Genomic DNA, 23,594 nt, shown 5'->3' with positions numbered 1-23,594 from the left:
AACTTCATGCTTTGACAGCTATCTGTACTTGGAAATCACAGGTACAATCATTGCCAGTAGAGGGAACTTCTAATCTGTTTGCTTAATAAGGAGCAAGCTCAAATATATCCCAGTATACTTTCTATGTAACTGACTATGTCTTAAAACATGGCAAAAATACTAGCCCTATAACCATACCAGAAAGTGTGTTTGGTGGAAGGAACTGGGCTGTTTCACGTGGAAGTAGACTTGTTGCTACATGTGCTCTAGGTCCAGTGCTGACTCTGCAAAGCAGTGGGGCTTTATTCTCAGCACACAGGGGCCCTATATAACGATCAGAAGGACTTTTAAAAATCTCTAAATGGATACTTGGTCTGGAGGTAGGAAGGTGGAAGGAAGACCCCCGGGTCTTTGAAGTGGCTATTGATTTGTCTTGGGAAATCACATAGATTGCTATTCACCTGAGGATAGACTCTACTTGGGCTGCTTCTAAACAATTTCAGTATGACTTTAAGCTCCCACCTATAGCCCCAGTATTGCTTCATTTTTTTTCCCCTAAAAATATGTGTCCAAGTCACATAACAATGTGACATTTATTACCAATTTGCTTGGCAAGAATGAACTGTGACATATCTGTCCTGATTTGCTTCCTAGCACTAGCCTCAGTCTCTGCTACTCAAAATTCCCGAAGCCAATTTTTACATAAATTATTAGGAAGGCATGGGAGGTTCTGGTATAGAGATGATCCAACTATTGTCACCTTCTTTTTCAGCATCTTGGAGAAAAGCACAATTTGAATGCTTAACTGGAAAAACAAGGCCTGGGGTCAAAAATAAGTCAGCACCATCCCTTGAGTTACAAAGACTAATTATTAAGAGGTATATCCTAACCAGCTAAGGGATTTAAGTGATTCCTTGTTCTTTATGGTCATTTTGCTCATTGCATTGCAAAGGATAGGATTCTTACATTTTTGAAATGTGGCTATATGCTCAGGAAACAACTGATAGCTCTAAATTGCTGCAGAAACTTCTTGTGCTCTAATTGGTTATTATACTACTTATGTGGTTATATAGAAAATACCATAAGAAAATATCTGTCTGCAAAATTACAGATACTAAATAGAGGAATTCAGTCTACACTGAGTTCTTTATGATTATGAAGAATAGATACAAACCTGTAACATTATTAAAGGCTAACTCAATATTAAACATATAAATCCAGGACTATAAATACATTTTCTCATGCTCTTTATAAATAATAGCAAAGAGGCCTGGGGGTTTGTTTAAAAAAGAATATAAGTCTGGGCTGGAGGAATTTGTGAGTTTGGGGGGCAATACTGATCAGAGGGCAATATATTGGCCCTAGTAGCATAGATTCTTATCAGGAAGCCAAAATATATCTGCTGGCAGCAAGATCAAATTAGATTCACAGTTTGCCAGCTCTCTCCTCAAGCTGTAGAAAACAAATAGAAAACAATATACAAAAATCCTCACAAAAGTAGTTTTTTATATACAATCTCTATAGTGACCAGATAATCTGATCTGTGTTGTGCAACATGGAGATACAATGCTGAGGTTCCACAGGGGGCAGGGGATGGGAGCGAATTTAGGGAATGTGTGGAAAGATCTGGATTCCAAAGGATGAGTTCCTGGCAGGGAATATACTCTCCTGGAATACTAAGCAACCAGAGTGCCAGCTTTCTGACCTTACATCTCAGGGAATTCACTCCACAGGGAGGAACCTCAGAGACACACTGGATTGACTTCCTTGCCAGGTGTGTGCATCTCTCTCCTCCAAAGGCAACACGCTGTTCGTGAGCCAGGCCAAATGGCTGCCATGAGAAGAAACGGAGCCCCAGGAAGAGCGAGGTTCTGATTGCGTCATCCCCGTTTCCATGGGGGACGATGGCAAGGGTGGCAAGGGTAAGCTGTTACGTTCCAACACTCACCCAGGAACTAGGGTGTCTCCAGCAGAAGTAGAGACTTATTGCTACCCGTGCTCTAGGTCCAGAGCTGATTCGGCAAAGCAGTGTGGGGTCTGTCCCAGTAGCAGGTTTTAGTCTCGGCACAGAGGGACCCTCTACAACAATCAGAAGGACTTTTAAAAAATATCAAAATGGGCACTTGGTCTGGAGGTAGGAAGGTGGAGCAAGGCTGGACATAGCAAAAAGCTGATCAGTAATTATTCAGAATATTATATAGAATGAGTGAAATAAGAACATGGGAGCTTCTCTCACTTTTCTATAGGTTCATATATGGGTCGGTTAAGAAATAATCTTTTTCTTGCTGCTCTTGCATCAGGTCTTCTGCACTAAAAATTTAATGATAAAAAAAGCTAACCCAATCCTTTTAGTCCTAGTTTTATATCTGGTTCCCCCAAATCTAAAGGAGCTGAAGTCTTCTCTAGTGGTAAAGGTACTCACAACACAATGCATACCAAATCTATTCCATATTTAGCAAAAGTTTGGACAAAGGGCAAGGATGCAAGCAGTGGCCCACTGCAGCGCAGACAAAAAGCACAACAGGTTGTTCAAAGGCCGTGGCTGGTACCTTGCAGGCAGACCACACAGTCTTATCAATCCTACAAACTCCCCAGGCATTGGAGAGGGCAGTGATGGCCAGCACAATTTTATCCTTGTCAGATAGAGCGTCTCTACCTGTGGTGTGATACAACCCAAGAGCAAAACTGGAAAATGAATTCAATCAAATAGCCCTGTATATCTCTCCAGAGAAAGGACTTGCCTCAGGCTCTGCTGTGCATGGGTGTGCATGTCTGCGTACAGGAGGAAAGGGAAGGCCTTTACAGACAGTGGCTGTTATTGTGCAAGCCTTGCACCAAATTTCATAAGACTCCTTAGTTTCTTTGCCAAAGGCTCCTGAACTCCCATACTGGGCTGGCAATTATGACTGTTTGGAGAAAACCGTGTGTTTTGGGTATTCAGAGTGGGCTCTGTTGCTACAGCAGGGGTGACGCAAGAGCTTGAGTGTGGCTGTAGATGCATCCTGTCCCCTCATGGTGACACTGGCAGCATTTTTCCATGAGCTGGGTTGTTACTTTGACTAGGACAATGAGTTTAAGCAAAGAGCAGTTTCATAAAAGTGTGCTTGTTTGTGTCCCAAAACACCAAATGGTGGATTAACATGGCCATCTTCCAAGCTTGTAAAACATCAATAAAGAAAGGCTTGAATTTAATTTCTCCCAGAGAGGATAAGAAAATCCAAATTGATTAGTCATTATCATGGGCCCTTCTGACTTAAAAGACAAAGTAATATTTTATAGTAATAAGCCCCTTAGGAAAAAAGAAATTAAAGCAGAGATCATAACATCATGGATTCTTAGGGCTGGAAGCTGGTTTTAATCATTTAATCCAACCCCTTCCCTTTGTCTATGGGAAGGAATGAGACTGGGGCATAAAGTGACTTGCATAAGTTACACAGCTGACAACTGCCAGAGTCTAAGCCAAGTGTTTCCTCTACCCAGCTGTGTTGTTTCTCACCATCTCTATGTCGTTACCCAAATTGGCTGGGTCGTGTTATAAAATCAGATAGTATTCAATTAAGATCCCCTGTCATCTATTCTTAAACCAACTCTTGCATCCACTCATGTGGTCATTTATGAAACTGCTCCTTCAGCAGCAACAATGCTATGTGGAATAAGAAGAAAGGAGGTGACAGAGTGAGAAAATGGGCTTTTCTTTTGGGAAAATCATAGGCAACTTTGAACTTACTCCTCTCAAGGAGAGCCGTCTGCCTATAGTGCCGCCCACTCCGGATGGCACTCAGCAGCCTTTCTTCTAGGTTTTAGCCAGAAATTACCACAGATACAGAGGCCACTAATCTCCTCTGACAACTGGAATTACAAAACTCTCACTTAAGAATGACTTCAGGCTCTTAGCTTGAACTTAATCTTCCTAGGCTCCCAGGCCCTACTACTTAATCAAAGAGCTAGTATTACACTAACTGAAAATTCCTATTTTGTCCTTTTTCTCAGCTTGGGATGGGGTCATTGGGAGAATAAGCAAAGCAAAAGCAGAAACCCAGGCAAGTGCCTGGCCACAGGATTTTGACAGCAGTGATGTAGGAAAAGTTACCTCCACTGGGTGTAACTGCTGGGCACTATTACTCATCAAACCAGGCAGGAGCTGCTGAGGCTTGTTCAGCAACAGTCAGAACTGTGAAAATTCTCTCTGAGCTTGTGCGTACCTATTTGGGTTTACTGCTATGTTCCTGGGAAAATACAGTGCAGGCAGAAGCTCTGACTCTGACAAGAGCGAAATATTGTACCCTAACTTTCTGTTGAGAACAGAGGGAAGTACAGTATTTACAAAAACACACCAGGGTTTGGTTTCCTTTTGGGGACCCAGTAGATGGATTACCCAACTCTGGAAGTGCTTCTTGACTTTCAACACACAGGAAAATGACATACTTCTCAATGCATGAGTAGAAACGACTTGACCCCGGAATCATTCAGTTATGGGATTCCTGGCATTGTCCACCAGGAATACACCTGCCCAAAGATTAAATTTCCCCTAAGCCTTTCTCAGCTTCCAGCCTAAATTCAGGCACAGGTATCTTGGTATCCTTGCTTTAGGTTTCCATAAACATCCAGGCTAACTGGTAGTTGGAAAAGAGAAGTAAATATGTGTCTTTTACAAAACATGGTTAACTTCCGCAGGAAATGAGACTGTGGGCGGTGTTTCTACACCAATGGCAAGTAAGGAGTTGAATCTGATAGCTACTTGATTTGGATACCATCGCCTGAAGTCCTGTATTAAGGATCTGTGTGATCTCTGGTGACCTTTGCAGGGGAAGCACATCCTCAAAGACCTCAGATAAAGCCTTGCCTGGAGAGATAAGTCACTGGATTTGATTCATAGAGTTGTTAGTAGGTAATCTAATGATAATTCCCCTTGGGTTTCCCCATGGGCAAAAATGAGATAGGGAAGGATTAATGTCTGCTTAGCTGGTTTTCTTCTGAAACAATTCTGATTCCTAAAAAGAGTGAATGAGTCTACGACAAAATGGTGTTTCCAAAGCCAACTTACAGACTTTACAGAAAGCAGTGTATGTATCTGGCTTGCCATATCTGTAAATAAATATAACATTTATGCATCATCAAATATTAATGGATGATTATAAGCATTTATATCTGTGTTGGAGCTATTAATATAAATATAGATATATTACTGGCAGATCACACACATCCTATTTGGAAAAAGTTGTTAGAAGTATACCCTGGCTCTATGTGCTCTGTTTATGGCATATATATGGGGCAAGGAAAACCCCAATGGACACAGCATAAGAAAAATTAATGAGGCCAAAAAAAATCAAAATATATCAGCTCTATATAATGCATCCTGGATTATCAGGCTTGTCCTGAATTTGAGACAGTGTTCATTTTTAATACAATTTGTTGAATCCAGATTAAATGTAATCTCTTAAGTATATTCTCATGGAATTTATTGTATATAATCTCAAACCAGAAATACCTGCTTTGTTAAACTGTGCACATTGTTTCTTCTGAACACATTGTCCCCTTATATATTTATAAGCTAACTGGATGAGTAGAACAAAGCTGAGAACAAAACAAACAGAGAAGTCATTTAGGCAGAGTGTTGGGAAGACAATCTTTAGACCACCCCTTCAAGCGTGTACATATGCACAAAGCTGGCCTTACACAGCAAAACCCACAAGCTCCTAGCTGCCTTGCGTAGCTCCTTCTCCTCATCACAGAAAAGCTCTTGAGAGTGCCACTTACAGACAATCCTTAATAGTTTCACAGCTGAATCCAGGCACTGTCCCCTTGACCCCCAGCATCTGCTGCAAAGGATACATTTTCCACAACTACATTTCAGCACATCCTTGACCACCCTGTTAACTGTCCATCTAATGAAAATAAAGACCAATGCCATTTTTTAAAAGCAAAAATCTGCTTAATACTGTGCTGTAGTGATCCTTACCCAAAATAACTAGGGTTTAAGAGACAAAAACAACAATAAAACCTGAAGTCTCATATCTTTTGTATATCCAAAGGTGTCTGATTTGGAAGAGAAAAGTCACAAGGAGTAGGTAACAAAGGGTATGTGATGTCCATAAATAGTCTTGCTTTAGAGAATTTAGATTCTGTTACTATTTCTGAATATCTCAGCATCCAGCTGCTGGCCTCAGATGACTACCTGACTGCCATGTGTGGACCTAGGTTATACACAGGCCTCAGGGTCAAATGTGATTTATTTCTCAATGATTCACATTCAAGTCCTCAGCAAACTCCCAAAGCCAGAAACCTTAGAAAAATACTGTGGGTTATTCAACAGAAAATGATAGTAGAGACATTGAACAATTTAACTTACACAATCATTCAGGATACGTTGGGTGTCTACAGCATGCAAGGCACGGTGCTACTCCAATTATATTATTTATTCCCCAAAATTTTTACAGCCTTGATAGGGTTCCATCTGTGAAGTTGTGTAGAGCCATCCTTTGTCCCCACTTCATGGTTCAAGGCTGCCTTGACTTTGCCATAGGAATGTCACCTTTTTAGGATTTTGCACACGTTTGTTTTCTGTTCCTTTCCACAGAGGAGACTGGGGAGGAAGATGGACTCTGCTTCCAACTGTGTCCTGTTATTGGTTTTATGTGCATTGATACAACATAACAAAAAGCTTTCTACAATACATATTAGATAAACGACAGTCTTCTGTTTTTAGCAAGAGACAGTGTTAAAAGAGGCAAAGTCAACACAACTGTCCCCCACGTATAACGAGAGTGAAATGGTTACGCCTTCTGGTTTACTGAGAATGTGATAGAAATAATTTGAGGATAAAAAATGTCTTTTCATTAGAAACCCAAGCAAGAATTTTATGAGTGAAACAAAGTGGAGCAGAAAACAAAATAACCTCTCTTGATTTCACTATGACAGATGAATGCAAACCAAAGATAAATGCATTTGAAAATTTGAACCTGGTTAAAATTTATGTTGACTGTGTGCTCCTTTACTTTTGTCAATATATACAGTGGTTCTATGCAAATTACATTCTATTCCATTATCACAGTTAGAGCAAATTATGTAACATATTCTAAAGCTTCAGCAAGAAAAGTCCACAGACTAGGTAGGACAGAGCAGAGGCTCAGTGGGTTCCATAACCAGCTGTCTTTAAGACTATGGCTCCCACTACAACTCTCTGAAATATTTAGCTCAAAGAGCACACAGAAGATAAATTGTCACAGTTCCCTAAGACATGTACTTGCTTTTATCAACACATTGGCAAACTCTACAAGACACTGAAAGAGAACTACTTCTAGAGGCTTCTAACAGAATCTCTTGTGGGTAACAAGGTGAAGCATGGAAAACACTCAAAGAAATAACACACTGAGTGTCTGCTCATCATCCCAAGTCCCTGGAGTGTTATGCTCTAGTTGTGTCCCCTGGGAAAAGAGCATCCACAGTTTTGCATCTCGAGAGAAAAGGGAAGCTGGCAAGAATGCGTCTTCAATTCAAACCGATTCCTCCAGCAGCATCCATTCCGACAATAATACAAGTGAGAACATTAGACGGTTACAAAGCATTATTTGGCAAAGACACAGCACCATGCCTATCACTGACTCACAACAGATCCTCTAAGCCTCAGCTAACAGATTAAGTAAACATAGAAATATATGTATTTTTTTCCTTTTGAAAGAAAACTTGTTTATATCCTCTTTTACCATAAGATACGCTGGGGATTTTATTCAGAACTTGCTGACAGTCACGTTCTTATTTTTCATGTTTCCAGGGTTCTTCCTCAACACTGCCGTCTGCTGACTTTCCATTGGCTGCCAGAGTAACCTGAAAATAATTATCATCAACATCCAGCTTACAGGCCACAAACCAGAAAAGCACCCCGTGGGTCATGTGGAGGAGCACAAGATCCAGGTTAGACTACACGACTCCCAGTATCAGCATTAAATGTGGTTCCTCACAAATGGATTTTGAGCTGGTCTTGGTTCTCAAGACTGATTTGTGGAAGTTAAAGAAAAGTTATTTGCCTGAGGGGGGTGTTGATATTGAGGGAATGGAGACACTTGGAGATTTGAGAGGATAACTTTTGATATGCTTTTAGTGTTGTGGGGGTGTCTAACTACCTGTAGACCCATTGCACAATAATGCAGTCTTTAGACAATAGTGCCTGTGTGCTACTCCATACAACCACAGAGAAAAGACATCCAGAACTAAGCAGCTAGTTTTACTCATGCATATGAAAGGTTCAGTTGCAAGGAGGCCAGGTGACTTTTATACATGTCCAATTTTAAAATAAGAAAGCATGATGGTCTGGATCACAGATACGCTCTGCAGGCTTTAAAAATTAACAACAGAAAGTGGGGAGTGAGGCCTGAGATAAGGGACATGGATCTATAAATTACTTCAATGCAGACATTTAGTAATCAAATATGATCACCAGGTTGTTCATACGATGCTTTACCGGCTCTAAGCAAACTGAACCTTGCATGGAATGGGAGGTTTTCCCCTCCACTTCTACATTGTTCCTAGCTTACCTTCCATCTGTCTGTCCTCAAGGTCATGTGCAAACTTAAACCCACGACTGATATTCCACATAATGGAGAGACTGGATTTATGGGAGCATTAGAATATGGAGACATGACAAATGCAGCAATGTTTGAAAGAAATCTGACCTTCTCACCCAAGTGGAAGTGAAACGCATGCATTATGAACACATACAGCATGCTGGGAACAGAAAATCAAGTGCCCCTCATGAACCAAGCAAAGGAAAATAAAAACCAGCCATTCCTTCAATCCCCATTAACAACCTCCTCCCACTTATTTTTGGAAAGATCATGCAACAAGCAAGGACCACCTCACATGCAGTTACTATGATTAAAATAAAAAAGTTATTGCGTAACTTTCAAACTACTATCACAAGGCAAGAATGTGAGAACAGAGCAACTGACAACAATGCTCCGAGTGGTTAAAGTTTTGACCAGAGCTGCAGCAAATTTGTTTCCCTTTCAGTGAACTGTCAGGAGAGACTTCCAGAAAGAAACAAACTGCATGGAGAAAGCTGCCTGTTCACTCTGACCTTAAATGTGCCTATTTGGCTTTCGGTGATGAACCAGATCCATAGCTGTGCAAAACCATAAATCACAGCGTGGTGCCTTTCCAAAACCAGACAGCACTTTGGGGACAGAGTTGTCCGTGTTTTTTCATTTTATTTTTGTTTTTTTTTTTAAATGCTGGGCCCTGTGTTTCAAAAGTAGCTGGGAGAGCAGATTTTTTTGGCATTTCCTTTTCTGGCTTGGCTAAAGCAACTGGGGACTCCACTCCCTGATCTATTCCACCCTTCCTGCTCCAACTACCTGGCTAATAGAAAAACAAAAACGGGGAGGGAACTACCCGTAAGCATCGATGTCTCCCATCTCCGTTTTCAAAACAGTGAGACTAAGAATGGACCAGAATGAAATTCAAAGGCATGAGTGCATGTGATTCAGCTCTTCTGGGAAAGTGTGAAAATTCATCTCCATAGATCTGGCTGCCTCCTCACATTAGCGTCAATTCAGTTGGTCTAGAGTGAGAAGAGTCAATTTGCCTCACCTAGCAAAGGCTGGGGACCTTCACTGAGCTGAACCCAGTCACTTCCCTAAAAGAATGCAAGCAGCCGAAATAGTTATGAAAGCAACATGGCCATTTCATCCTTTCCATGACCTACCATTTGACCATCTAAATGCTAATTCACTAAGAAGTTTGCAAGCGGTTGGCTGGGTAGTCAATTATGGAGAGACACTGAGCCACTGTCTCTATGGAACTGTCCAGCAAAAAAGGTGACCTGAATTAAAGAATAGGGTCAAGATGCTAAAAGGATACACCCAACAAATATTTTTGGAGTGCTTGCTGTATGAGAGATTCTGCTGCAGGTGCTAGGACACAGCAGTGACAAAGGGGACACAGTCCCTCTCTTTGTGGGCTTACTTCCTACTGAAAGAGACAATTGACAAACATCTCCTTTTAGAACTTGAATTGTTTTGCTTAAAAAATAAAGCAGATTTCTCCTGTTGTACTTAATGTCCTTTGAGGGGGAAAAAAATCCAGGAGGTCTGAAATCTAAAGATATCTTCATGCTTATACATCTTCTTCTTCAAAATGTGTCTTATACAACATTGCTAAGCCTTTTGAGATGCTTCAGAAGGGTCACACCAGAGACAATTAACCACTAGGATTGTTCTTCTGTATAACTGCAAAATTTAAAAAATGTATGTGTTTTCATTTTGTTTCATAATACTTTGCTTCCTTGTATGGCAGTAATTTGGGATCTAGCCTTATCACCACCACAAAACCGTACTTTCATTTTCCTGTTTTCCCATGCTTAAGTCAGGGCTGTGCCAATAATGACCATTCAATAAATGCTTGGTGAATGATCAAAATATAGGTGGTCATAGGAAACTAAATACTTATCATTAACAACCAGCTTACAGGCCCCAGATCATGGGGTGCTCAACTAAAGCTCACAAGGCACATGATAAATACTTAGTAAATATAATAGAGCAAAAAGTCATTCCTTGGAAATGTTGACTCTTGTTGACCCAAACTAACATTTTAATGGGAAATAATCCAGCGCATTTATTTAAATGTGAAAAATACTGCCTTTCTAAAAGAATGGAGTATACTCTTTGGATACATCTGAATTTCTAATAATTTAAATCATTTTTCACTGAGTCAATTAGTTTATGCAATTGTCTCTTGATGGGTGGGGGAGGGGGGTCTCTCCCTAACTTATATCAGAGCCCTGGTTCATCCACACATGCATCCGATATAGATGGATGAGCAAAAGATGGTGATTGGCCCACTAGACTTGACCTAAGTTGCAGTCCAGCAGAAAGAATTGCTTCTGTGTCAACCTTAGTTGCCTAGCAGAAGCCATTGTGTATATTTAGAATGACCCAGAAGGAATACAGAAAGAAATAAACTATTAAATGAAATCTTGTTGCCCTGGCTGGTGTAGGGCAGTGGATTGAGCGCCAGCCTGTGAACCAAAACATTGCTGGTTTAATTCCCAGTCAGGGCATATGCCAGGGCTGTGGGCCAGGTCCCCAGTTGGGGGTGTGTGAGAGGCAACCAATCAATGTATCTCTAACATGTTGATGTTTCCCTCCCTCTGTTTCTCCTTCCCTTCCCCTCTCTCTAAAAAAATAAATAAAATCTTAAATGAGATCTTGTCAACAGGAGTCAAAAAGGTATCAAAAATCTGCATTGGATTCAAATTGTCCTCAGATACTGCCTGGAACCATTTTAGCAACCCAGCCCCCAGGGTTGACTCTGCTCACCTGCCAGGGTTTCACCAAGTTTGCTTCACTCTGGTCATGACATGCTGTCTTTGACAATGTCAATTTAGTTACAGTGAAGGCTGGAAAGAGCCTATCAAGCTTGAAGGCTTAGCACCCAACAGCTTGGAAGAGTTCAAAGGAAAGATGGGGCTGTCAGGCAGTGTGAAATGCAGTGTTTTTTAGAAGACATCTATGCATGATTGTCTTGAAGAATAGTTATCTTTTACTTGACATTTTCCTCAGATTTGGAGCAAAGTAACTGCCAGGTCAAGACTCATATCCCCACAAAAATAATGAAGACAAAGATAGCTGCACAGTTATGTGAGCACATTTTTGACCTATACATGATACACAGCAAGGAGGAATACTTGTGCTAAACAATCAAATGATTCTGGGTATTTCTCTTGTTACTTCACTAGAGGAATAGAAAATATGAAAGCCAGCAAAACCCTAGAGACTGTAATCCTTGGGGAAAATATTCAAGAAAACCAATAAGATCTGTGGAGTGGGTGGATTGGGGAACAAGAGTGACTGTTTTACATCATATGGATGAAAGAAGCAACTGATTGGCTCTTTCACTGTTAGATCTGTTGATTTCTAGCCTTGTTAGACACAAAGTTAGATGATCTTGGACCCGTAGACGCTTGGATTACATGATTCATTAGAAAGACAAATGTGACAATACTGCATGCAGGGCTTTAGTGTTCATTTAAAAAAAATCAATCATGCACTATTATATACACGTCTCAATATCCATGAATGGGAAAGGTACCTTGCACTCATCTACTATGACAGAGTTGTGTGCAGCATAGACACATTGACTAGAGTTGCTTTCCCTATGGTTCTTCATGTCATCATACATGGACTGAGTCTTGGTCATTTCAATATCTTCATGCACTCGGTGCTGAGAGTCAATGGTATCCAACTCGGACTTGGAGAGGTGATAGACAATTCCAGCCCCAAAAGAGTCACCCACAACATTGACTGAAGTTCTCATCCTATCCCTGGGGACAAAGAATAGAAATGTTTAGTGAGGAAGCAGAACACTATGGTGGTTGAAAGGTCAAGGTCTAGAACCAGAGACCTAGGGTTAAGTTCTCTACCTTTCCCTCTTCCTGATCTCGGGCAAGTTGCTTAAACTTGATTTCCCTCTTTGTCAATTGGAGATAAAATCATACTTCTCTCATAAGCTTGTGTGAAAATTAAATGAGAAAATGTATGTAAATTGCTCAGAAAATTGTCTGAGAAGGGTAAGCACCCGATAAAACAATAGCAAAGCAAAAGGAGGAAAAGGGAAGGAATGATTAGAGGGAAACAATGTGTCCAGATTTCAAAAGTAGTACCCAGACGTTAGACACTCTTAACTGTGTCTGGCAGTTCTTGATTTAAACTATTCATAGAAGACTTTACGTCAAAGATTACCTCCACTTACATTACACATGAATTCTAGCGGAAAGAACAACCACTTGTGAATTCTAATAATAGAAAATTTGTCTTTTGTAAGAGTTGAAACTAACATTTCCTTTCCCCCTGCACCCCAGTCACCTCACAACAACAACAATAAATACACAGACATAGCTGTTGGGTAAGAAACCCAGCCACAATTTTCCTCCTGACCAATATGTGTAGTGACTATATGCCCTGGAAAACCCAAAACTTTGTCTTGCTCTCTTTAGTAACAAACAAAACAAAACAAAACAAAAAAAACCTTTTAGAGTGCCTTTTGAACAAGAAACTGTTAAGAAAAATCCTTCCTCAAATCTTGTTTTTCAAGTTCTGCTTTGAAAAAATAAGATGGTTAAAAACTCCCCCTCTTAAGAAATCAGCAACTGGAAAACTAATTAAGTGCTTAAGAGTAAGCTATGTTCTATCCTCCATAAGTTCAAATCAGTGTGAAGAGTCCTTTTGACCATGTTGGTGAGATGCTGAAAGGCCTAAAGAGAAGAATGCTAAAAAACCACACACACACACACACACACACACACACACACACACAAAAGGAAGGAAGGAGGGAGGAAAGATTTTCAGTAAATATTATGCTGAGACATCTTAGCCCAGAACACAACACTGTAGCCTTCAATTCAATTCAAATATATATATATATTAGTTCAAGTCAAAGTAGAAACATTAATTAGTTCTTGGAACAAAGGCCTAAAATAAATTCCAGTTGCTATTATCGAATGTATTTCTCATTAGAAAATGACAGTAATGAAGCAGTAGGAGGAGGAGTCTGGCCTGGCTTACTTGCAAGGACCTGGTGAGCCAGCTCTCCTGGTTTCAAGTGGGAAGAGGTTGTCCATGGAAAAATGAAGATCTTAGCCTGAATTCAACCCTCAGTAGCACCTCTCCATCTGAGACTGCTCTTCTCTTTTCTGCTTTGGAGAATCTGCCTAAGGGTCTACGTGAGTGAAGGCTGAGTCTTGGGGTCATTCACAAAGTCAGGCACTTATAGATATTGCTAAGAAGCCCCAGCGTTAGGGTATGAGAAGAAATACCTGAAGTGTTTAAGAAAAATCATGGACCCTGGAGGCAGCCTGACTGGGATTCAAGTACCAGCTCTTTTCCTGACCTATTGGACAACCCTGATCATACTCAACATTCGTGAGCCTAGTTGTCTCATCTATAAAATAGAAATAATAAAAATGTTCACTATATTAGGATTGTTGTGAAAATTAAATAAGATAAAGTGGTAGCAGTTCCAGACTTTAGTAAGAACTCACAAAACATTAATTATTACATGATGTGTATTTTTAACATTACTATAAATCTCAAGTCAATTAAAATATATTTCGGACAGCTCCTAAGAAGAACCTGCCCAAAAATGCCTAGGTAAGCTACTGTCTCCCCTTGAAGACATTAGCCATGTTTATAGGACAACTCCTCTGGCAGCATTCCCAACTAACTAGCTGAGTTATTTGTCCATCATACAAGTGTGGTCTACTTTGTTGCTTTGCAACTATAGTTTCAACCCTTCCGGGCATGTGTTCTGAGTTATGCACCCAACATCTTTGACCAACTGTTAAATTCTTAAGAGTGCTAAAGTCTTCAAGAGGAATGGTTTGAGTACCCATTCATCTCATGAACCAGAAGAATCTGCCATATTAGCAAGAAGAGCAATCAAAGGTGGTGGTGGCAATTATGCTAATGATGATAATAGGTATAGGAATATGCTTTCTAGATATTACCTTATTTAATCCTCATCACAACTCTCTAAGTAGTACCATCCACATTTAAGAGACAAAAACACTGAGGCCCAGAAAGATTAAGTGGCTCTCCAAAGTCACACATCCTAGTAAAGTCATAGAACCAAATTTGAACACAGGCAGTGTGACTACAGAATTCACTGCTTGCCACACAATACAGAGCACCTGGGAGCCATTAACTCTGATTTTTTAATCTAGCTCAGCCACTTACTGTGTGATCTTGGTGACTTCTCAGCCACAATTTTCCTCTTGCAGCCAAAGCACTTATTTTATAGGATTTGGAGGAGACAAAACCAGTTTTTGTCCCAGAGTTAATACCCATTCCATGCTCCTTCCCTTTGGGGGATCACTCATAACCCATCATGCAGGCAAAAGCACAAAATACTATGCTCAGCGTCAATGACTTTTTCAGATTAATAAATCCATTTCCACTCAAATGGGTAACACAAGTTTATAAACTCCTGTTTCCTAAGCCCTTGACTTTCTTTGATACCAAATCGCTACTCTCCTAAACAACCACTGAACCCATTTTTGGAATAGGATTTCTGGGTGAGCTTTCCCCAAATTCACTCACTGCTTATATCTCTTCCATACTCTAAGATCTCCTTAAATTTGAAAAGGAATTCTGGCCAATGGAAGTAGTCACCAGGACAGAATTGAATGGAAGATAAGAGTTGGGTAGAATCAAAGCATACTGATGTTTGATTGACACCAAGTCAAGAGGGAAAGGGTCCTGAACTGAGGGCTAAAACTCTAACCAAGATATCCTGGCTCTCTTACCTTGAGCAAATCATTTTTCACCTGAGCATGAAATATGGTATGTGGCTAATCCCAGGCTTACAGAAGGTTGTGAGGGTCAAATGAAATGAGAGAAACACTTAGCACGATTTAAGTACTCACTAAAGATGTCAGAGGCACATAAGCATAAAAATAGCCAAGTGGAAATAGGAACAGAACATAGATTCTGAGACTTGTTGAGTTCTTTGTTAATTCACTCATTCATTCATTCATTGAACAGACATATAATGAACATCTTGGTGTGTGCAGGGCATTAATGCCAGGTGTCCAGGCAGTAAAGAGCAAGCAAGGACTTTTTTTTGATGCTCTCTTTTCCTTAAGAACCCACACTCTTTACTGTTTGTATCCCCCACTACAATGATATAAATGTTATAATAGCAATAAGGGCTGGGTGCTTTGGGGTTTTGTAGGTAGGACATTTTTATCTATCCTTGGGCCTCAGGAAAGGCTTGAGTAGAAGTATTTTGAGTTAGATTCTAAGGATAAGTCTGAGACAATGCACTAGAGAGAAGAGAAAAATAACATATGTGAAATATCAGAGGAAGGCACACGCAGGAGCATTCAGGGTGGCTAATGAACACAGTGAGAGGCAGAGAGTAAGAATTGACCAAATCATGTAAGGGCTCATCAGCCCAGTTCAGGAGTTAGGACTTTATCCCAAGTGTAATGAGGAGCCACTGAAAACAAAGACCACACTTGTTCCATTCTGAAGAATGGACTGAAGAAAGGCAAGACGGACAGAGCAAAATCCACTTAGCGAAGAGGTGGTGGGTATGGAGCAAGATGAATTTGAGAGAGATTTAGGAGACAGAATTACAGGACTTGAGGACTAATTGGTTATAGAGAATAAAAGAGAAAAGAGTCAAGGATTCCCCTCAGGGTTCTGGTTTGGGCAGCCAGTAGACAGGGCTAGCATATCTGTGGGGCATAACTAGTTGTGGTGGGAAAGATTCTGGTGTCAGCTTGAACATAGTGACTGTGAGCGCCTTGACCTAGCAAAGGGGAGATGTCCCACAAGCAGCTGGGAATATGGACTAAATAAAGGTCAAGAGGGATGTCTGAGCTGCAGGTAGTGAATCAGGACTCAACACCTGGAGAGGCCATGGGTGGATGTCAGGGGAGTGTTTAGTTTAATCCTTGGAGAGAATGCAGAGTGAGAAGAGCAGACAACACTTCAGGAGTAGGAGTCAGCAAAGGTGAAAGGAAAGTAGAGGTGTTTGGGGGAAGCATGTTTCAACAATTAGGGTGTTGTGGACAGTGCCCATAACAACCTAGAACTCAGGTGACATAAGAAAAAGAAGTGTCTCTTGGCTGTAGCAATGAAGAGGCCCTCATTGACTGGCGAGGGCACTTTCATTACAGAGGCGGAGAGAAGTCCACTCGCCACAGGTGGAAGATTGAATGAGAGGTGAGGAAGTGGTGACCTTATGTACAATCAACTTAGTCAAGAAGATGACTGAGAAGGTGAAGAGAAAGAATGGTTGATGGAGGGAGATAGGAGATAGAAGAATTTTTGGTTTGTTTCTGAGGCCACCAGGGGAATATCTGACCAACTCTGGGGAAATCTGACTCTGGCCAAAAGCAGAATATGGGAGTCTATGGTTCACTTGTGGAAAATTTCTTCATAGGCAAATACTTTCACTTTCTCTCACAACCAGCTCTGATCATTTAGGAAACTCTGCTGACCTCAGGAGCTTCTAGGTTACTTGGTAGAAAGAATTTTAGAATGTTTGACACTATCCTTGGGTCTGGATGCCATGCATCAGGACTGTGGGAAGGAGGCAGAGAGGAGAGCAGGATGTTTAATTGGGCTGGATTCACTACTGATGACATAGCTTTTGGAGCTACCAGGAAGCAGAGATGAGAGAGGGGAATCAGCTGTTTCACACTGAGGCACTGGGTCCAGTTTCTTGCCAGAAAAAATAAGGTGCTCTTTCTCTTTCTTGTCTACCTCTTGATCTAAATCCTTTAGTGGGAAAATAGTGGAATTGTCTGGAAGTCCTGGTTCTCACAGAAGAACAGAAGCCAGAGAAGCAAGGTCGCCCTGAATTCATCTGGTTCCTTCTATTGGCTTCTACAATATGAAATTGCCATAAGTCCCCAAATAGCAAATATTGGCAATTTTATGTGATTCAACCTAACATTCATAGAAACAAGCCATCGTGTCTACCTCTCAGATGCAGGGTGCCCAGGATGGCAGAGGGGTCACCCAGACCTGAGAGGCTGACACAATTCTGGGAATCCAAGAGCTAAAGCTGCATGAGTTTGGGTAGGAAAGGAGAGCCCAGGAAGCACTGGCTAAGTGTGAATTTTGATTCAAGCCTGAATTGCCATCCTGGCTCAAGCAGGGCAAGTTACATAGCCTTTCCCGTTCAGCTTTCTTATTTGTAAGATGTGGGAAGTAATGCCCACCTCCAATCATGTTGAGAAGATAATAACTGCTAACATGCATTGAGTGCTTGTCATCTGAGAAGTCCTCTGCCGAATTCTTTATACAGAAGGCCTGACACAAACAGAGTGCTCCACCCTGGCTATTCATCATCATCATTGCTGTTGTTGTTATTATCATTATCATTATTATTATTATTAAGGGGAGTATCATTTCTTTTTATTCCTCTACCAAGTCTTATACATTCCTCTTTTTGCACCTAGTACATTCTGTTGGGATTTTTTTTTTTTTAACCACATCTGTCCCCATCACTAGACGTTTTGAGGGCTGATACCATGTTTTATCCCTTTATAATATGGGCAGGTGGGATGGGGAAGGGGACAGGCAGGGTTCTGAAGAAGGTGGCGGTGGGGATGGGTTGTGAGTGTAAGAGGGCAGATTAACTCTAGAAAAAGAACCATTTTTTGTTTAGCAAACATCGGTTGGATGTTTTGGTGGTGAAAAGTTAGGACTTGGAGCAAGATCTACAAGGAAGAGGAGGGAGACACAGAGGGCTGAACCACCTGGCCTATGGACATGAGAGAGGTGTCCTGGGAGCCGGAGAAGGACACAGAGAAGGAGGGCAAGGAGGCCCAGCGAGGTGTGGAGCCACTGCGGCTGGGGCGAACACAGGAGGGCGAGATTGCCAGGGGTGGGGAACACTAAAGCGTTCTTTTCTCGAAAAGAAATGCCCAATTGTAAACTTTTATTTTTGTGCTACTAAAATTATTAATAATGATTAATTCAGAGAAACAGGAGTTGAGATTGTAGGGGTGGAAAAACTGTCCCTCTTTCCCTTCTAGGTTCTATGGTTGGTCTAATAATTAAATGAACATAAGACAGATGAACAAGAAAAAAAAACCAAATTTAATTCTGTACATATGGGAGCCCCATAAAAATATGAGACTCCCAGCAGTCAGACAGTTGGGGATCATATACCATCCTGAGCTAAGGAGAAGGGGTGGGGGGCCCTGGGGCTTTGAAGGGAAGGCAGATGATTCACAGAAAGATGAGAAGAGCAGATGTTTGGTAAACAGATGTTTGTCCTGCCAAGCAGATAAGTTATCTCTGGTAATAGCTCTCTTCCTGGTGTAGGCCACCTTTCTAAATTCTTTTAGGCAGCTAAGGGGGGAGGTAAAAAGTTGTCCTGAGTCTGTTGTGCCTTGATTGCCTTCAGCTCGAAATAATCCACATGCCAATTGGAACATTTTGGCATGGCCTATTCTGCTTCCCTTCGAGATCCAACTGTGAATGAAGGGAGTTTGTTTGTTTGTTTTCTTTTTAATTTTATGACTCCCCGGAGCTTTGCCCCTCCCCTTGTGAGCACGTAGTTCTCTTAAGAATGGTATTGCTGTGCAGAACCATAGGATCGCTGATCTGCAATTATACTGCATGGAAGCAGGGGCACTTTGGCAGTGGAGGGAAGGACTGAGTAGAAAAAGGCCGCATACCATGCTGAGCTTGACATAGACTGAAGATGAGGTAAGTTGTAGGAAAGAAGTCAGTGGAAGAGAGAAATCAAAGGAAAAGACTTCAGGATAAACCCTTGGAATCTTCAGAGAGATAGTGGATTTAGGAATAGCTTTTCTTTTTCCACCAGATATGGAGTAGGGGTCAAATCAGTTGTGTGTGTGCATGTGTGTCTTAAATAAAGGAATGAGAACCCAAACTGGCAGGCCTGGGATGCCCAAGGAACAACAGCCTGATCATTGGGTTTGAATTCCAGTTTAGTCATTCAATATCCACTGAAGTAGGATAGGTTACTTCTCTCAGACCCGCAGTCTCCTCAGCTGTGAAATGGGCATAGTACTATTAGCTGCCTCATAAATTGTTGCAACTTTTAAACAAATTCATGTAAAGTGCTGAGAACAATGTCTGACACTTTAGAAGCACTCATTCAGTATTAGTTATTCATATCCTGTATCCGTTCCATTGATTTTCATTGTATAGAGGCATGAACTGTCAACTCTGTCAACTGGTGCTCAAAAAAGTATAGAGATGCTCAACTACCCACAATCAAGGACTCCTGCTCCCCTTTCCCCATCACTAGTCCACTGCTTCTAAAGTGAGGTCCCTGCACTGCCTCATCAGCATCCCCTGGGGACTTGTTAGAAATGCCAACTCTGAGTCCCTACCCCAGCCTTTCTGAATCTCCAGGAGATTTTGGTGCATGCTCAAGTTTGAGAATCTTACTCTATTCCCTCCAGGGAGGGATGCTCATGGGGGAGCTTCCAAGTACCCCCTGCAGGGTTGGGGGCCCTTTAAGGCCTTCCTTTTAAATGCCATCTCAACGATATCTAAACTAGTAAATGTGTCACCAGAAATGATCTCACGTGCAGTCTCATGTGATAAATGGACCAATAATCCACTTGGCTTTCACTTTATTTTGGCTTTCCTTTTCCCACCTGGTCAGGCCCAGGTGTTTATTACTTCTCCTTGGTACTGGCTCCCAGTTTTCACTCCATTTTTTATCTCCTCCAAGTGAGGGGGTGTTAGAAAGGGCTCTTAAAAATATCTGCCAAGAATTCCCGACACAAATTGCTTCCTGGGCACTGGGGACAGTTCTAGTTCTACCAGCCCTGTCCATCCGGTGTTCGAGGACTCAGGCACCTTTCAGGGCCCAGAATCTTGGTTTTCACTGTGACATTTACAGAGCAGCTAGCCTGCCATTTGAAAAGTGTCCAGGGCTTGGTGGACAGTAATGAGGCTGGCTGGTCTCCAGCAGTTGGCAAACAGCATGGCATATTAAATGTCACTGCAGGCTTGGTTTGTTTTAATTTGAAAAATTGCTCAAGTTATGAAAGCTTACTAATCTTGCTGAGAGGGAAAAACATCCCACTGTACCCTAGAAACGACCAGCCTCCCTCTGCACCTCTATCTTAACCCATCCCCTTGCCCCGCTTGCACATTAAAGGGCACTCAAGAGACACAGAGCCCACAACCAAGAGTGTGTTTCCAGAACTCCTCTTGCTGGTGGGAAAGAATGCAGCACCATTACTAATTCAAAGCAGATTTGACCTAGCTACAGATCCCTATGCACATTTTCCCAGGATCATCTACCCTCCCTTTTTCTTCTCTTCTTAAAATGAACATTCATGCTTTTTTGTATACAAACATCCATCACCAGCAGAATCCTAGTCTGGGTCTTAGAACTAGAAGGACACTCAAGGGCACTGGGTCTAGACTTTGCTTTCAAGCTGGTTAGTTATTGTTCCCATTGTACACATGATGTGGTTGGCGTCCAGAGAGTAAGCAGCTGTCCAAAGTCCTACTGAGAGTAAGTGTAGACCTCAGACCCAGGGCACCTGCCTCTTCCCCTCTCTTCCTTTGATCACCAGAGATCAGAGCCCAGAACCTGAAGACAGCTCTTCATTTGTTCCTTCTTTTCCAGCCAACTTGGGATGGAGTTTTCTCATATACAGTGTCATCAACATAGTTAATCCCAATGTATCATCATCTTGTTGTTGTTCAGCCAACTCTCTTCTGTGAGCATGTTTCAGCCCTGAAGTTAGGACACCCCACTCTCTCTGCAAGTGTGAGCATGCAAGTGCCTGTGTGGGGTGATCAGGGAGGCCCGGCCCTCCTACTCCATTCGCTAATATTTAGGTCAGAAGCAGGCAGGGTCTTGGATGTTTCATGATCTGAGTCTCATCCAATGGGCAAGGGAAGGAAATGGCTGCCAAGAAGACCAGGTCCACAACGGCTGACCTCCTGGGCCCAGACGACTTGAATTCTAAGAGTGGCTGAGACCTTGAGTGTATCCCATCAGTCCCCACTTAGACTTTTTGCTTTGTTTCATTTTAATCCTGGGAGGAGGAATAAAACAGGCCAAACAAAAATCCTCTGGGCAGCATGTGGAACCAGAGGAGACACTATTGGGTCTGTCTTCCCCAACCTTTCCAACTCTGGACCTCTCTGCTCCCACTGCCCACTGTTAGACCTGCTTGGTACTAACTAGGAAGTGGTGTGTGCTGGCGTGAAGGGCCTTAACCTGGCCACACAAGCTTTCCCATGCCCCGGTGAAAGGCTTGACCCTTGTGATTCACAGTTTCCTCTGTGACTCACCCATGAGGGCTCTTTAGGAATTAATTTTCAACAGGTGCGAAGAACACTGTGTTACCCACAGCCATCAGCTCCCTTTCTTCATTCCTAAGTAATATTAACCCTTTTTTCTCCACTCAAAGGTATTTGCATTATAATAGGGGAAGCTCTTATAATAACAATTTTTAAGAGCTGAATCTCTGAAAGTGAATTTTGAGCCTCAGAAACAAGCCCAAGACAAGACTAAGCAATGTCATCATAGTACGCAAGGGACACTTGCTGACAACACAGTATTGAGAGGCTCAAGGGCCAAAGAGGTAGAGGACTCAGTAAGCAAAAGTCACAGGAGAAGTAGATGGGATTTTAGTAGCTTCCTCTGTGTTTCTTCCTGTGTAGAAAGCCCCTGGTTATTATGCAGCAATTCTGTGGTTAACTTGAAATGCACTTGTTGAGCTCTTACTGTGTGCTCTGCCCCCAAACTATTGTCAGTGTCTTTGTTTTCCTTTTGTCTTCCTTCCCAACCAAATCCTACCTCACTACTTTATCTTCTTCATCCTACTCTTCCTATCCTTACAATCATACCCCACCTTCAGATCCTAGTTGCCTCATGGCTGCCTTGTCTGCAGACATCATGAGAAAGGCTAAATGCTGGGGTCAACACAAGGCCCCTCACTGCCACCACCTGAGGAAGATGAGCAGAGACAGATGAGAGGTAATTTCATGTGCTCCTCGCCTTCCCAATAAAGCCATTTCCAGAGAATTTCTCTGGCGACAAAAGAACAAGTCAGGAAGATTCATGACTTTCCTTTTAGCCCTCCTGAGTTAAGGGGATTATATCCAGGGAGTCAATTCTCATTTTAGCCTAAACCTCACTGGTGGGCAAGTTGTGAGAGATCAGGTTATCTTTTGGCCTTTCCCGATGTCCTTCTTTCCCACATGCTCATGGTTCTCTCCTTGGAAGGGTGAATATAGAGGGAAGAAACTTATTTTAGCATTGGGGAAACTCAAGTCCATAAAATGTGGCTTCTGGCTCTTAAAATCTGTGCTAATCCATGTTAGAAATACTGCCAATGGCATGTGAAACAGTTTTAAAAATGTGTGGGTACTTTGGCCGTGGATCTCTGTGCCAGCACTTTTCCCTCTGTGCCTCTGACACTGAAGTTAATGGTACCCGCAGCCCCTGTCATGTAGCTCCAAGACTGGACAGGAGGGGGCGATGTACATCTCACAGAATGTCAGAGTCTGAATGCACACTTAGCAGGGATGGATTCCAACCTCCATTTCAGGGACCATCTGGCTAGACTGGCCCACACGTGTGAATGGGGAGGGAGTGTCCTACTCTAGGAAAATGTCCTTCACTTGGAAAGGTAGCTGGGCTATGTATCGACAGTCAAGTTCAAGTTTCTCTGCATGGCCATTAAGGCTGTCCATTGTGCCTCAACTTTTGCCACTCCCTGCCTCACACTTTGTGCTCCAACAATATTAAATCACTCATTGTTCCTGACAATGTTGCCTGACAATGTAGGCTGGCCTTGATTGGAATGCTCTGTTCCCCCTTCTGTCTATGCATACCTGGGTAACTTCTACCTACCCGTTATGACTCAGTTCAGCTATCACTGTTTTTAGAAGCTTAACTATGGTCACAATTATGAATGGGGTGGCCTCCCAAACCAAGCAAGCTAGGGTCAAATCTCTGTTCATATTCAAGTCCCATTACCTCCCTAACCCTCAGTTTCCACATCTATAAAATGGGAGTAATAATACCCAACTTCCAAGAGTTGTCAGAGGAAGAAGTAAAGTATGTAAAGTGCTCAGTATAATACAACTGGCACA

General features: G+C 42.0%; 1 protein-coding gene across 10 annotated transcripts in view; it reads right to left on the bottom strand.

Moving 5' to 3' along the window:
* Window positions 1-1,880: 1,880 nt before the first annotated feature.
* SLC1A2 (solute carrier family 1 member 2) overlaps window positions 1,881-23,594 on the bottom strand; it is a 138,690-nt gene continuing 116,976 nt past the window's right edge. For all 10 annotated transcript variants that reach the window (XM_054585910.1, XM_054585906.1, XM_054585904.1 and 7 more), the window contains 2 exons: window positions 12,064-12,295; window positions 1,881-7,803 (listed from right to left, as the gene is read on the bottom strand). In XM_054585910.1, the coding sequence (XP_054441885.1) occupies window positions 7,732-7,803; window positions 12,064-12,295 (304 nt within the window). In that variant the 3' untranslated portion in view covers window positions 1,881-7,731. The remainder of the gene's footprint in view (window positions 7,804-12,063; window positions 12,296-23,594) is intronic.

This window comes from Pteronotus mesoamericanus, unplaced genomic scaffold, assembly GCF_021234165.1.
Source record: "Pteronotus mesoamericanus isolate MK-2021 breed Mesoamerican mustached bat unplaced genomic scaffold, CSHL_Meso_final contig_90, whole genome shotgun sequence".
In the NCBI taxonomy this organism is placed as follows: Eukaryota; Metazoa; Chordata; class Mammalia; order Chiroptera; family Mormoopidae; genus Pteronotus; species Pteronotus mesoamericanus.
This window is presented reverse-complemented; position numbering and strand designations above follow the sequence as displayed.